This window comes from Megachile rotundata, chromosome 2 (genome assembly GCF_050947335.1).
Source record: "Megachile rotundata isolate GNS110a chromosome 2, iyMegRotu1, whole genome shotgun sequence".
Taxonomy (NCBI): domain Eukaryota; kingdom Metazoa; phylum Arthropoda; class Insecta; order Hymenoptera; family Megachilidae; genus Megachile; species Megachile rotundata.
Genome location: NC_134984.1, coordinates 16,828,175 through 16,845,453, shown reverse-complemented (window position 1 = coordinate 16,845,453; position 17,279 = coordinate 16,828,175). Strand labels below are relative to the sequence as shown.

General features: G+C 34.6%; 1 protein-coding gene across 1 annotated transcript in view; it reads right to left on the bottom strand.

The window, feature by feature from the left end:
- LOC100879837 (tyrosine-protein kinase Dnt) overlaps positions 1-17,279 on the bottom strand; it is a 95,962-nt gene that overhangs the window by 55,661 nt on the left and 23,022 nt on the right. The window contains exon 2 of the mRNA XM_003699673.3: positions 6,033-6,160. Coding sequence (XP_003699721.1) covers positions 6,033-6,160 — 128 coding nt within the window. The remainder of the gene's footprint in view (positions 1-6,032; positions 6,161-17,279) is intronic.

Sequence of the window (17,279 nt, the reverse complement as noted above, 5' to 3'; positions counted from 1 at the left end):
TTTCCACCCCCTCGTTCCACCGTTTCTTTCTCTGTCTGTTTTCAATTCGCCAAGGCGAGCGAAAAGAAAGTTATTGGTCGCCGTAGACGTCGCTATAGACTGAAACGAAGTTTTTCACCGAAGTGGGGTGAGACAGGGTGGAATTGGGGATGATTTGTGAATCATCCACTTGTTAGGCGAAAGTTCTTCGCTACTTTCACCCCCCCTTTCGCCACCCCTCGAGCTAGGACTTCGGACAACGAGAGGGTGCTACTCTCGCTGTCGGCCATTTCGCTCTAGAATTATGGAGAGAATTCGCTTCTTTCTCTTTCTATAGATTTCCAAGATTTTTCTACCCTTGTCATACCCTTCTTTATGTCATTTTGAATCGCTGCGTTTTGTTGGCAGTTTTTTTGAACATATCAAAATTAATTTTGAAGTTGAAGACTTTCCCTTATGATGTTAAAAAAACTCTTCATTTATTGATTAATAATATAGTATTTTTTTCTTTTGCAATTACGTATGGTTTTCTAATAAAAAAGTATAAATTGTAACTCATAAAATCAAGCTGTAAGTTGCTATAATATTTATACATTTACAGTGTGTACATAAGTAATTATGTACTTATCCCAGCATGTCTATTTTGCATACATGATATACTGTTTCTTAAAATTTTTTTAAAATTGAACAGAAGTGTAAGAGAATATAAAAGACACGAATTTTAACTATCTTAAGACATACATATAAAAATATCCACACGTCATTGAAGTAGAATAATATTTCAGCACCGAACCGACTATGCCGAAAAAATTATAGCCTCCAAAGCGTCCATACTAATCCTCACTTTCCTCACCAACCAAATAATTCTTAACACTAAATTATTCCAATAAATCAAACTCGAGCACAATAAATCAAAAATATTTGCGCATGAACAGTAAAAATCACCTCGTTAATCATTTTCGTTGCACCCACCGTTTTATTAAGAGGAAACGTCTGCGTCAGACATTTTCTCGTTATTAATCGCGTTATCAGCGAGAAAACCGCTAATAACAAACGAGAAGTACGTTTATGATAAGCATCGAGGAATCGAAGCTTAAGCACCGAATTTCCTGCACTGCATCGAGTCTGATCGTTCGATAAAACGAACAAAGTGTGGTGAATCACTGGGGTGCGATCGAACTTTCTGCTCCAGATCGGATCAAATTAAACGAGTCGCAATCTCCGAGATGCTCTGGTCTGATCGCAAGACGTGGATATACATAAATGACTCGGAATTCTCCGATGAGTCAGAACGGACCAAATGGACCACGATGGTAGGAAAATTGCCAGTTTTGCAACTAAATGAGAAAAAGAAAGGTTTCCTGAATTAGTCTGCCATTTGTTGGAAACGTGGGTGGATTTCTTAATGATATTAAGAATACTAATGGTGTAATTAGCAAGAATGATTAGAATGCTAAATTTTGTTGAAAATGGTGGTAAAAAGAATGTGATTTAAAAAATGGTGAAAATGGTACAAAAAGTGGGTGATGGTAAAAGTGACTGTAGGAATACAAAACGATAAAGATGATATAAAGAGTGGCACAACATGATGATATAAATAGGACAATAATAGAACTGATAAAAATAGCAAATAGTAAAAATCATAAAAATAAATAATAGCACAATATGATGATATAAATGGTACAGTAATAAAACTGATAAAAATAGCAAATAGTAAAAATCGTAAAAATAAATAATAGCACAATATGATGATATAAATGGTACAGTAATAAAACTGATAAAAATATCAAATAATAAAAATCATAAAAATGAATAATAACACAACATGATGATATAAGTAGTACAATAATAAAACTGACAAAAATAGCAAATAGTAAAAATCATAAAAATAAATAATAACACAACATGATGATATAAGTAGTACAATAATAAAACTGACAAAAATAGCAAATAGTAAAAATCATAAAAATAAATAATAACACAACATGATGATATAAGTAGTACAATAATAAAACTGACAAAAATAGCAAATAGTAAAAATCATAAAAATAAATAATAACACAACATGATGATACAAATAGTACAATAATAAAACCTATAAAAACACCAAACACTAAAAGTCATAAAAATAAATAATAACACTACGTGATGACTTAAATAGCACAATAATAAAACCTATAAAAACACCAAACACTAAAAGTCATAAAAATAAATAATAACACAACGTGATGACTTAAATAGCACAATAATAAAACCTATAAAAGCACCAAACACTAAAAGTCATAAAAATAAATAATAACACTGATGACTTAAATAGCACAATAATAAAACCTATAAAAACACCAAACACTAAAAATCATAAAAATAACCATCAACAACAAAAATCACAAGAAACACCAAATTTTCAACATTTCCCAATAAAATCTTCCCACTCAAATTTTCCCAAATACTCAACCCCTAAATTACATAAAATCCCATAAATTAAAAGACGTTCAAAAATTTGCTAAAAGTCTGAACATTGACGAAAACATATAACTTGCAAGTTTTTCCTATTATCTTATTTTGTAGATCAAAGTAAAAGGCTGTTACGAAGTTACGATAGAAACTGTTCTATAAACGTTACAATGAAATTACATGTAACTGATATTGGTCAATTTTCCATGGACGCGAGTGCAGCATCGAGATAAGTTTTGTACCGTGCTAGAAAATCTTGACTCGAATGTAACATTTCTCTCGTTGATCGAATGAGTTTCGCTTCATCGAGCGTGCAATTTTCTACGATCGCATTTTGGATTCCATCGTATTTCCCGTCCCATCGTGCCGAGCAATTCCCATGTAAATTATCTTTCGTGCCGGTTCACCCATCTTCCATGTTCTGGATTCCTATTTCAGCTATATTTTTGCAAAATCTTTACGGGATTATGTTATCCTCTTGCAACAAGAATTTCTGTGAAGCAACAGTTTTGCATGTTTTTACGGGTTTTGGCGGGTGAGAGCTCGAAAATGAGATATTTAGTGAAAAGATGATATTTTTGATAGGAAAAAGAGGGGTGGAGGAGGCAAATATTTGAAAAGAGTCAACAAACTGAGTGGGTGGAGGAAATTAGTATGAAATTGAAAATGGGCCACCGAACCGACTATGCGGAGCGTAATCTTATAAAATATAGAGTTGGGTACAGATTAGTGTTGGTACTAATTTTTTATTTGGGAATGCAATAATTTTGAGATCACAAGAATTTATAAATACCGAATTATCAAATTTCGCAGCTCCACAAAAATTAAAAAAAAATTAAATTAAATTTGCAACGATGGAAAATTCTAAATTTCCAAGACCGTAACTCCAAAAATACAGAAATTATAGAAATTATAGAAATTAGACTAAATACAGAAATTGCCATTTTTCCAACTTCTCAACCTCTTAATTAAAAAATTAAACTGAAATTAAAAATATTAAACTAAATTTGCAAAGTTGCAAAATTCCAAATTTCCAAGATCGTAACTCCATGAATACAGAAATTGCAATTTTTCCAATTTCTCAACCTCTTAATTAAGAAATTAAACTAAAATTAAAAAAATTAAACTAAATTTGCAAAGTTGCAAAATTTTTAATTTCCACGATCGTAACTCCATGAATACAGAAATTGCAATTTTTCCAATTTCTCAACCTCTTAATTAAAAAATTAAACTAAATTTGCAAAGTTGCAAAATTTTTAATTTCCAAGATCGTAACTCCATGAATACAGAAATTGCCATTTTTCCAATTTCTCAACCTCTTAATTTCACAAGAGTAATAATATATTACAGGATAATATAGATAAGCGAGGATCGTTTCCATTAAACGATTCTTGGTAGATCAATTACGAAAATAGGTCCATCGCGCTAATTCCCGTTTTTCTTTATCGCGATTCAAAGTTCGGGTAGAAAGGGAGAAATTGTCCCAAGGCAAAGAAGATAAGGCGAAACGGGGCTTTCGTGACCGTGAGAATGATATGGTTAACGAACCTATGGAGAAATCCATGGGATAATGAAACGAAGCCATGGAAAATGCTCCCTCGGGATAAGACGTGGAAACTGTGCACTCAGGGTTATTCTATTATTTTATCTACACGTATTAGGATTCCACAAACTTCGAACTAGATATTCCATTTTAAGAAATTCTATTTTACGTGAAACATTTACGGGACGTTATGCTAATATTAAGATGATATACGGCAGGGATTCGTGAGCAATAAGAGATAAAATTGGACGGAAATTTCTAGATAATACTACTTTATTCATAGTGATATCTCTTGCAATTTAGGTGGGATGCGTTTTGAATGTGGAATGATGTTGAATAGTAAAGTAGATTTTAGAAAAATTATTTTATAAAATTGATCAAAATTTTTTGTATAATTTAAAATCTTGAAGTAAAAAGAATTTTTACAGGGAACATATGTAAGGAATATTTTCAGTTGCAAAATTTGAAGTACAGGCTGCTTCATTTTTAGTGTCGATGCATTCTATAAACAGAAATACATAATATGAAATATAAAATATAAATATAAGGTGTAAATATTACATTATAAAATTACAATAAAAATATCAAAATAATATATGACTGAATTCTTGTCCGATCGAATTTCACTCTGCATTCATATTTTTCAGGACCCATTAAAAAGAAACACGAAAACAATAATAACGTTATCTCACAATAATGTTATGTTTGCTACAATTTTTTAATGCACAATGTAATGTACCAAATGCCTTTTAAGCACTTCCTTGCATTTACACAACATATCTCATAAAATCTGTAACATAACATAGCCGAGTATATCGTACGGCCACGGGCAGCGATAACTGCTCTCGAAACTGGCAATGAATTCCATGCCGTCAGAAATTAATAGGAAATTCAGGGGAATCGAAGCGCGTAACGATAAGCAGGTAAGGGTCGATTTCCTTGACGCGAAACGTTCCAGACCAAAAAGGGAGAATAATGGAAGGGTCAGGAGTTTTCACGATTTCTCAGCCCGTTGCCCGTTGCAGAGGGTTTCAGAGCGTTCGGTTTCCTTGGCGACGGAAGGGAACGCAAAACCGAACCGCCACCCTGCCTTCCTCCTCTTGAACACTGGCTGTTTGTATTTCATATTGATAGAGTATTGATACAGCTCTCCTGTAACCCCTCCGGTTCGACAAACTCGTCCCACACCATGGAACCACCGTGACGGTCCGACACTAACACCCGTGCCAGGAGTCCCGGGAACGTAAACGAGCGTGCCGTGAGTTACCATTTCACCCTGGTCACGTGTTTACTTTGTTCCGCATTGTTGCACCTCACTAATGGCCGGTGCAAGCATTTTCCAAGACCCTATAGGGGATACGTGCTATGTTATGCGCTACCGACTCCTGAAAGCCAGTTATAAGCTCCGAGTGGACCTCTGCGAAGTAATACGAGAAAAGGATATAGGAGAAGGAAAATGTGGACAATTGTGTTCCTGGAAGCGGCACCAAGGACTGGACTGTGAAAAGTTTACAGCTTGTGGTCGGAATAGAAATGTGGACACTTAGTCTCATACGTAATTTCAGCGGTAAGAATTACTGACTTGAGTGATCACATCACATTGAATCATAGAATTGAACTAACCCTAGTTGACTAATATTGAACCAAACAGTTGGCTAATATTTCGAATGATCACGAATGATTACATTGGGTGTGTTCAAGATTGGATAGGTGTGTCTCTTGAACCTATGTCAGCCTCCTACCAGAGACAGGTTTGCCTACAGTATCTGATATACAGATACTATATGTAGAATGAAATGGTACAGTCCTAATATTTGATGTCAAAGGACACTTCACCATAAAGCGCTCCAGATACTTCCAATAGTAATTGCAAACTGATAATAGGCAAAGGTAATAGCCTATGTAATAGCAATGATGATAGACAATATACTGATAGACACTGGTAATGGTAATACGATAACAGACAGATATATGATAACAATGTCAGTAACAAAGAACAGTAATGACAGATAGTTTGCAAGTCGTTAAACATGTTAGATGTTTAGTTATTACTTACCGGGTGCCCAGCAAGACTCTGCCAGGAGAATTCAAGATCCGCAATGTTTGGAGGAACAGGAACCACAAAGTTCATGGCGTACGTGTTGACCACCCCTTCTCTGACGTAGTACAACTCAGCTTTGAGTCCTGAAAGCAGAATACGTAGCGATGTATATCGATTTGTCCGATTAATTATGAAACAATAGTTGGTCGACGACACGAACGACCTGACAGTACTAACTTTCCCTTCTGTCATGTGTCATCCTTCCCTTACATCAATTCTGGTTTAGGTACAGCTGTTGTACTTGTACAATTGCTATTCCTATTACTTACTATTTTTCTGAAATTATTTTTTTACTGTTATTTTTATTATTTTTTGTAATATTGCTATTAGTATTTTTTATTGTTGGTATTTGTCTTATTAATTACTTTTTACTATTACTGTTTGTATTATTTATTATTTTTCTGCTATTATTGGTTCTGTTACTTCATTTCTTTACTATTATTTATTTAATTATATAATGTACTTATTATATTATTATTGCAGTATAAATTATGTTCATTTTAAATGTTAATGAAACAATACTTCAAGCTAATAATTTTTTGCTGATATAATATTTTATGTAGTATAATTATAATCGTTTAGATAAAGACTGTCCCTCTGAATTCTCACCAGATTCTGTCTAGAATCTTTTCAATTTCCTCACTGAATTTTTCTTGTTAGACTTTCCCAGGCTCTCCCTAGTCTAACAAAAGAGTGTTTCAGAACGCAACACCAAGTGTCTTAATTGAAAAGAAGTATCATTTAATAAAACCATTATAAACTTCATAATAGTTGTACAACTTTGAATCACATAATGGTCCCCCAACTTTGAATAACTTCATGGTCCTCCAACTTTGAATCGCAAGAGCCAATTTTGAAACAAACAGTAGTCCGTCACTTCAGTGTAACCTAACGAGAGCAATTATCTTCTCTCCATTGAAGAAAACAAGGGAGGATCATTTCAGTTACCCGAGAAACCGAAGAAAATCATAATAATTTAACCGGCGACACGGCGAAGCTAATTGTAACCCGATACAACGGCGCATAATTACGCGACAGGAGTAAATTCGTACCTTCCTCGCCTCAATTTTCGCTCCTCGAACAGAGTAATTATCCCGAACACGGCATACCGAGTTTCATTTTAATCTGTGTTTCATTCGCTCCTTAATCCGGGGCTAGGATCGTTGGGTGCCAAGGATTCCACGGGAATCGACCCACTAACAATCTGCTTCCCGTTGGAAACTTATCCGACGATTATTGTCGCTACGTTTGTCACACGATAAGATCCCGCCGGCTATATACTGCGAAATAACCGTGGATATTTCACGGACGGATTTTGTAACACGAATCCACAGGAGATGTTCGCATCTCATCCTTTTCCCTTCTTCCTTCCGCCATTCTTGTCTTCCCGATCACGATCTACGAATTCCTTTGGTAGACCCGGCTCTACCGTCTCGTTCAACGGTAAATCTCATAGACAAGCCGGGTACAAGAAGACCCGAATTGCCTACGGCGATCGGTGCATCATCTGTCTGGCTTCACGTATGACTACGCGATTCAATATCCTGCTCGTGACAACCTTCAGTCGATATACGCCATGATACTTAAACTATGGTACTGAAATTAGACTTGCGTTTTGTATGTCAAGAACAGAGATTCATTATATTTTTATTTAATTTTACGATTAATATACCAATTTCTATAAATATCCTTCGGTCAATAAAATAATTATGCACAACGTAACTGAAGAGATTCCACTCGAACTACCAAATAACTTAGTTCAATTTATAACACGAAGTTCAATATTAGCTCAACGTTTTCGGGTTATATATTCGGTGAAATATTTGAGCGCCAAGTTAAGGCGCCAGGAGTAAGAAGATTAGCTAACTTTTTACTCACTGCCCAAGCTTTTACGAAGGAAAGATCAACATCAAGAACAGAAACTGATAATGACAGTTTGTGGAGTATTAATAGGAACAAGTTGCTGGAATCAATCTATATTCCGTTCCATTACGATGCATTCGGTTAGCGAAACAAAAGCACCAGACGACTGCTCGAGTACTGTGCCGACGCGGTGATTGATTTGCACTACTGAATTTTTGTTCTACTGATTCCTGTTATTTGTTGGCGCTGTTTGGTTGAATTAAACGAAAGTTTGGGAAGTTTCTCGTTTTGGGAATTTGCAAATTTTTTGGGCTGTATAGTTACAAATTTTTTAATTCATAAATTTGCATATTTTTTTAGGGTGTGTAAGGTCAAGGCTGTATAAGGTCAAATGTGGTGTTTGAATCAAATGAAACTTGCAAGACTATATTAAACTTGCATAATTGAATATTATCATTCGATAGAATATTTAAAAATAATGTTTTGTACCAAATTTCAACACCTATGGGGTGGTTAGAAGCTGCAATCAATATTCCAATTTTTCCAATTTTATTTTTCGTACTTAATGATGTCTAAAAATTCTGAAAAAATTCTAAAACATTGACACTACAGTGGCACACATTACAGAATTTTTTCAGATTTTTCCATCGAAAGTTGTGAAAAATAAAAATTTGAAAAGTATGCAATGTTTTACTGAAGGACTGCTTATATATTACTGTGATAATAATATATTAATATTATTTCTATACAAACTAATAAATTAAAGATATTAGTTATTGTGATAACAGAGGTTTAGTAACATTTTACATCTATTATAAAATTGCTGAAAAATAAAATGATGCACCAACTACTAAAATATGCAAAACGCTCAAAAAGAGGAAATAAAGAGTGCTGTTAGTGAAAATATAGAATCAGTACAATTACACTGTGGTAATAAAATAATAAAATTATATCTGTACAAAATAATAACTTTAAAAACCCAAAACTAATGACAGAAGTTTACATTCTAAGCCAATTTTAGAATTATTAAAAAATAAAATAGTCAACCACCAAGTGAAATATTCAAAGCACTCGAAAAGAGGAAATAATAAGAGTGCTGTAAGCGACATCCACAAGACAAATTCGGTTCGAACGGTTATCCATAATCTCTGTAACAGTAATGCAAGCGAGCGTTTCATAACAGCCAGATGCTTTGATTGTGTCCATTTGTTGGCCTCTCGCAACCCTCGTCGCCATCGTGGAACTTAATCCACCTGAGTTAGCTGCACGTGTTCCTCGAGGGATAACCCAAGATTTATCTTCCTGAAATATTTTCCCGTGGGGTGTTACCAACACACGATCGTATTCCAGGGAATTGGTAGAGTGCAGCCAACTTTACACTTACACTTTTTACACCCCCCTATGCTAGCCGTTTTTGCATACGCACGCAGAGAGACCCAACCCCGTTTCTTGATTCTACGTGTGCAGCATTCCAGCAGGTACTTCCGGATAGCTAGGGCTGATAAACTGACGTGTAAATATGTCGACGATTTTGCATCGGGCATGTCTACAGGCGAGGTTAGTCTTGTAGCCGTAAAATTCGCCCCGGGGCTAAATGAAATTATAAAAGGTGGCCATTTCGCGTGCAGTTTCGTGCTTGAACGGAGATAAACTTTTTATGGGGTGTCATTCTTTCCATTGGTAATTTAAGGTTTTTAAGACTATGGATTTGCAGAAAGAATTATTTCTGCGTTCCCAAATGATTAAATATATAAGTCAACAAATTTTTATACTTCTAGAGAAAGAAGAAAATGAAGAAGTAAAAAATATACGATTATATTCTAGATCATAAGACGATCGTTCAACTGAAGAATTAGTTAAGTGGTTAAGAGTTCTGTCTCGTAATTTTTTTTCTTTCATAATAATTTAAATAATTTCTTTTTGTAATAATTTAATTTTGTCATAATACAACAGACTCTTCATCTTTGACCGATTCAATCGCAGCGTCTTTCTTCTCTTTTCGTTATTCGCTATTCAAATCCTACCATCAATTAAACCAGTAAACGTAGTCGAAATTATACCGTGTTTGGTCTCATTTTAATCGGAAAAATGTCAAGAATTAATTGGTAAAAGTTTGACAACGAAAAAGTCAAAAATAAAAAAGTTTTATATTTGCATTGGTAGAGTCTCACGGATACGCTGGAACCGCGGATCAGGTTACATCTCGGCGCTCGAGCTTCACGGTGTCGCGAGGGGGCTCCCCCCCCACTGGTCCTTTTTTCGCGCGTATCGCGGGGGCCACGAATCGCGAACTAGGCACCGCGACCGCCAGGTGGCCAGCCGCGAATTGTTTTTCTCACAATTCTAATAGGCCCCCGCGCCTATATTAAAGGACCGCGAGAAAGAGGCGACGGCATGTTTCCGATTCACGTATATGGTCTTTACCTATACGTTGAAAGCGGAAGCATGCTCGCATTTTTATGTTAGGGGATAGCAAGTTGGTTTCATACCCGCGCCCCTAAGGGAATCTCTAATAGATGATTCCATTTATGGAAAGCATTCTGCTGCTGACCACCGATGATACACACTTTGTTCTCCGCCCTGATAGGTACTCACCATGGTGATATCCCAATGGAAGCTTCCGTCCTAGACCCAATAGGTACACAAACCCCTGAGTGCCCCACACTGACTGTCCCAAACCCTGGAGTGCGCTGACTCCTAAACACACCCCATACCCCAAAAATGCCACACACCACTAGGTACCCAAGACCTAGTGGTGCCCCATACCCCCAAAATGCTAACACACCACTAGAGTTGTCCAAAAGCTAGTGGAGTGCCCCATACCCCCAAAACACCACACACTAATTTATCTAAAATCCAGTGGAGCTTCCCAGGACTCCTAAATGCCCCACACCACAAATTGACAAATATTAAAACAAAAATTTTACACTTACAAACCCTCAAACTTGCTCCACCAAAAAAAAGACGAAAAAATGAATTAACTAAAATAAATTTGACAATTGTAATACTTGATACAATAATATGTTATAATACTCAAACAAAATAATAATAAATAAAAATCCTATAACATCAGCAATAACAAAAAAAGTTTGAAACAATTCCATAAAAGACACGAATGAAAATAAAATCAGCGAAGAATTCTTAAAGAGGAAATTTCGAAGTATCAAAAAGCGATCTATCAATTTAGTAAGATCATGGCAGAAAAAATCCGTAAAAAGGTTTGCCACGTGATCCCACGAGACTTGAAACCGCATATAGGAGGAGGGTAAGCAACGAAGAAGATGGGTTATGGGTTACTCTCGGTAAATCGTCCAATGGCTGGCTCTTCTGACAGTGCTAAGTAGAAAATCATGTCTACCGTATGAACAGCCAGTAGTTACTGGCACTCACATCGGACTGCTAATGTCGAGAAAGTGGATGGTGTCTTAAATGTATGCTGAAAGCAAGTAAGACGATCCCGATGTGTTTCTCAAAGTTACATCAAACTAACTCAAAGGCGCCGTTTAATTCGAATTAGCAATTCTGACTGATGCTGTTCTCCGCGACCGTGTAAACTATTACGTACTCTGGTACCTTGCGACGTTCGTGTGGTTTTAATTCATGGTTTTACGACCTGAGTAAATGCTACAATTGTTATTGCGATCATGAAATTCATGTGCGAGACTTGTACTTATTTTTAGAGGGTTATTACGTTTCTGTTGTAATATTTTGTTTTAGTATTTTAATATTATTTTATTTTAGTATTTTGCTGTTTGGTTGTTTTGGTATTTAACTATTTTAAATACCGAAACTTGAGAAGAAAAATTTCGAAATTGGCGATAAACAAAGGTGGAGGTCAGGATTTTTAATATAACGTCTGACAGTTATTAGCGTTTATGTCGTTGCGGAACCGGAATGGTTCAGATGACATCTGTCTATAAATTGTCTGCGCAAAAGCGATAACGCTGCGGATTTGACACACATTGTGCTGGACATTGACAGGTACCGTTATGAACCTCTATCTGCGAACAATATATTGATAACAATCATCGATATCGAATCAACGGCTGATCGGTTAGTTTCACGTAACAGAACAAAAATTATGTTCGGTTGACAGGAATTTACCGAAAATAGCTTGATCTTCCATGCGTCGAATATTTTATCGGTGTCATAGTTCAATAATCACATTTTAAATTCTTGTACCTGTATATTGCATTTCTGAAGGGTTAAATCTAAAAAGAGAAAATGATATGTATATTTTAAAATTTGTTTCAACTTCAAAAATAAAATATTTCATTTAGAAAAAAAAAACGAAGCAAAATTTAACCTCATTAGACTTTTTCAAAATTCAATGAAAAAGGCATTTCTTTCAATGAAAATAGAAAACAAGAAAAGAGAATATTTAAAACGATACATAATCACAAACTATCACAGTCCATATCGATTATTATGAACCTAATCATCAATTCCATATCCAGCACATTTTAAAAACACATACACAGAATCTAAAATGCAAAGCAACAAAAAAGGTCTGGTAAACACGCAATATTCGTTGTATATTCGAAAAAGCGGCTCCGGAAAGCGGTTCAATCAGGGTCAGGAGCCAAGGCAAACACATTAAGGACATAACATCCCTAACAGGAAACGTATCCTGGCCAATGGGAGAACGGATCGCGATACGGCTGGCTACCACGGAAATTCGAAGAGTCTTGAGAATCGAGGGTGAAAAACTCCATGGGGGTTTTGGCGCCGTTACACGTTCTGGAACTAATCTTGTGTCTGTAAACTCTGTTTCCTTTTGTTTATCCATTCGTAAATGGATCCGAGCGTTTTCTTTGGCCCGAGGGGAAAGTGAAACGCTCCGGAACCTTGTTAAATTTCCAATTTGTTTGCATGAAAATCTGAGATGTATTCGTTAATAAAAACAAATAAACTTGAGAAATAGAGTGTTCATTTCTTTGTGACATATTATGATGGTTTATGTTTTTTGGGAATTTAGAAATTTTAAAATATCGATGTATCGAACTATTGGTGTACTATCGAAGTATCGAATCATTGAACTATTGATGTAATATCGAACTTTCGAGATATCGAACTTTCGAGATATCGAACTTTCGAGATATCGAACTTTGGGAGATATCGAACTTTCGAGATATCGAACTTTGGGAGATATCGAAATTTCGAGATATTGAACATTCGAGATATCGAACTTTCGAGATATCGAACTTTTGGAGATATCGATCTATAGAGATATCGAACTTTCGAGATATCGAACTTTTGGAAATATCGAACTTTCGAGATATCGAACTTTGGGAGATATCGAACTTTCGAGATATCGAACTTTCGAGATATCGAACTTTCGAGATATCGAACTTTTGGAAATATCGAACTTTCGAGATATCGAACTTTTGGAGATATCGAACTTTCGAGATATCGAACTTTGGGAGATATCGAACTTTCGAGATATCGAACTTTCGAGATATCGAACTTTCGAGATATCGAACTTTTGGAAATATCGAACTTTCGAGATATCGAACTTTTGGAGATATCGAACTTTCGAGATATCGAACTTTTGGAAATATCGAACTTTCGAGATATCGAACTTTCGAGATATCGAACTTTCGAGATATCGAACTTTCGAGATATCGAACTTTCGAGATATCGAACTTTCGAGATATCGAACTTTCGAGATATCGAACTTTCGAGATATCGAACTTTCGAGATATCGAACTTTCGAGATATCGAACTTTCGAGATATCGGACTTTCGAGATATCGAACTTTCGAGATATCGAACTTTCGAGATATCGAACTTTCAAAATATCGATCTATAGAGATATCGAACTTTCAAAATATCGGTCTATAGAGATATCGAACTTTCAAAATATCGATCTATAGAGATATCGAACTATCGAGATATCGATCTTCAGAGATATCGAACTGTGAAACGTATCGGTTTTCCAATAAGTAAAATTGAAAACGTAGAAAATTCAATCGAAAGTTTTATTGACTACAAGAATATAATCCCCGTTTCCGCGGTATTACAGTCAGAGATTAAATTTATCCGTAGGATAATGCTTGAAGCAATCAGAGTATCGAAATCACCAGTTCCCGTTCTATATGTAGTTACTACAGATTCAACTATGGCTCGGTTCTTCTCGGTCGTAACCGTTTACGCGATCACGAACGCTGATCTCGAAACTTTTCCGGAATTCCACGATTCACTCGACGACGGAACACGACGGGATACGGTGGGAAAGTTTCGTTGATTCGATGAAATTTAGTTACGGCTGACAAAGTTTCGAGAAAACTATCGGAGTTCGCGTAACCATAGCCGTTACATTTTCATGAGTCAACGAAACTCCTCGTCGCATGTAATCGATAGATGTTAATTTCATTCGGGCCGATTCTGGAAAATCTCGTTATCGCGGCAATCGTTGCCAACGGATAGCAACGAGTTTCACGTTTATCTTGTTATCGTTTGTCAACTTTGTTTCTGTCAACGAGCAACTTTGCCGCGTGATTCATCTGCGTTACCGTGTGTACCATATGAATTAACTTTGCTATTGAGGAACATTGGAGCGTTGGAAATACGGGACGTGTTTTCGAAAGTTAATCACTGGTTTACTTTAATTTGTCGAGTTTAATTAATTGCACACTTCGTCATTTGTCGATTTTAATCAATTGTACACATCAAGTCAGATCTGTTATCTAAACAAGCAATGTAATATTTCAATGATTTAATTACTTTCTGAATATTGCTACTTATTTTATAGTATATTTATACTCCTTCAAAGTTGATTATATTATTGAAGAAATAAAATGTTTGATAAAATTAGTGAATAGTTTTTTCACGTTGCTTTGTATTCATATTTACGTTTCTATTGTGAATGGAACTTCAAGGTACTCGTTTGTTGCAATTTAGTGTCCAGGCCAGGACATCCTGTTGACTGGTCGAATTTGCAATAAAGAAGATAAATGAAACGAGGGGAATGCCAGCTAGTATTTTACTCCTACGTTTCTCATCATTTTCCTTTCTCATTCGTTACTCATTTATGTTCATTTTGATTTTCCGACCGACACGACTTCGGATACGTTCTCCAAATATGCTTTTCTTCTTCTGTCAAATATTTTAACAAATACTGATTTACTTTCTTTTGCTCAGTGATACGAATTGATACTAATAAAATGTGATATTGAGCTGCAATATTAAATTGCAATTTCTTCACACATTTTATCTCAAGAAAAAATAACAAGTGTAATAAAAAATTTTTTATGTGCACAAACAGTATTTTTGTTGAAAATTATTGGTTGTTACTTTCAATAAATAACGCGAAGTTTATATTATGTTTATGGAGTTTATATTATTTTGTACAATTTGTTGTACATTGAAGCTTAGTATGAAAATATAGCATCTTTCCTGTGAAACATTAAAAATGAATTAAAATTTTAATGTTTTATATACAACAGTAGATTTATTACGTTGATATGAATTTTTAAGATTTCATCTAACTAAACAAAATATAAATTTCATTTGAATCATAATGTTATTTAAAATAAACATAAAAGCACAAAAGTGTGAGAAAATCGTTTGAAGATTTTCAACAGATTTCAACTGAGTCTATTCCATTAAATATATTATCTTTCCGAGAGCGATCAAAGACAAAACAGGCTTGAAGCTGTATTTCAGAGAAACTAATAATATTATCCCAGAAATATTAGTAATGGCTCCTCTTTACATTCTCCAGGAGCTTCCGCAAAGGATTCTGTACATAATCTCGTACAGTAAAGTGCTTTCATAGGACCGAAATCAAATTAGAACCGCGATTACAAAGGAATTCATTACGCTTTAAGATTTACCCACCGAAAACAATTATGGAACTCGTTTAGAGACTGAAATATTCTAAACAACTCGCACGAACTTTATAACACATAAAAAAATATTTAAAAAATACATTTAGATGGACATTTTAAATTGTAGTTATGTGTGGTATTACTTAGATAATTTTTATTTATTTTTTTGTGAAAGAAATTTATAATGTATCTATTTCTTCTGGGTAAATTATGGTTTTGTGAATAATATATAAATTCTACAATAATAATAAAAAATTCTAATAAATATTTAGTGAATATTATCTAATAAAATAACATAGAAAAAAACTACCAAAGTCTGTTAAAATAAAAAGCTAAAATTAAAAAAAAAATACAGCTACCAAGTTTCCATATTTTTCCCAAAAATGCTTGAGAATTTATTTCTCCTGGGAAAATTATGGTGTTAATAATATATAAATCCTATAATAATAATCCTAATAAATATTTAGTGAATATTACCTAACATTATCTAATAAATTAGAAAAAACCTCCCAAAACCTATTTAAAATAAAAAACGAAAATTAAAAGAAAATACACAGGTACCAAAATTTCCATATTTCCCAAAAAAGCTAGAAAAGCATACAAACTATAAAAAGATATCAACTTTTTCCACCACCTTTACAAAAGTATACTCACACAATTTACGAGTATCGAAGTTTAGTAAAATATGCATAAACTGCAAGAAAGTTGGGAAAAATTGTGAAGAAGCGACGGAATTGAGATAGCAGGAAGAAATCTTTAGCCTGTATCTGGATAGCGAAGATTCCCGTGTACTCAATATTCCTCTCCGGTTTCACCCTTTCGCGAGATTTCTTTAATCCGCCATAATCTCGCCACGATATTTTCATAATCCCTCTTAAACTTTTACGAGCTGCCGGTCTATTTTGACGTGGAGTGTGCTCTCAAAGTGGCCCATTTAGTCGCTTGTATCTACTCTCAGCCAGCTAGCAAAGAGAGAAGTCATTTCAGCAAGCTGGCTGTTACTTTTCGCAAATTATCTCGTCGGAACACTTCGTTTGAAAAATATCTGGCGTGGAACTGTAATAATCTTGGATGGTTGTAAGCTTTACACCTTTCGGAATCGAGTTTTATGGACAAATTCTTTCGACGTTTAATTTTTACTGTAAACCATTAAACAAAACTATTGATTCGATATAAAAAATATGTATTTTTTGATAATAATGTTCTGTAATGAAATAATGTATTTTGCTTTAATAATAGTATTTAAAAATGTAGTAGTGTATCTTTAGTTAATAATTTTTTTAAACACTCAAATAATATGAGAAAATATAAAATATGGATTTTAGTAAAACCACAAGTGACAAAAGTAAATTTTAATAAAATACAAAATGAGATAAAATAAAATAGGAAATAGAAAAGACTAAAATAGAAAATGCAAAGAGTAGATTTTGTTAAAATATAGACTAGAAAAATTGGATGTTCACACAATAGAAAATGAAAGGGGCGGTTTCCGATAAAATAGAAAATGC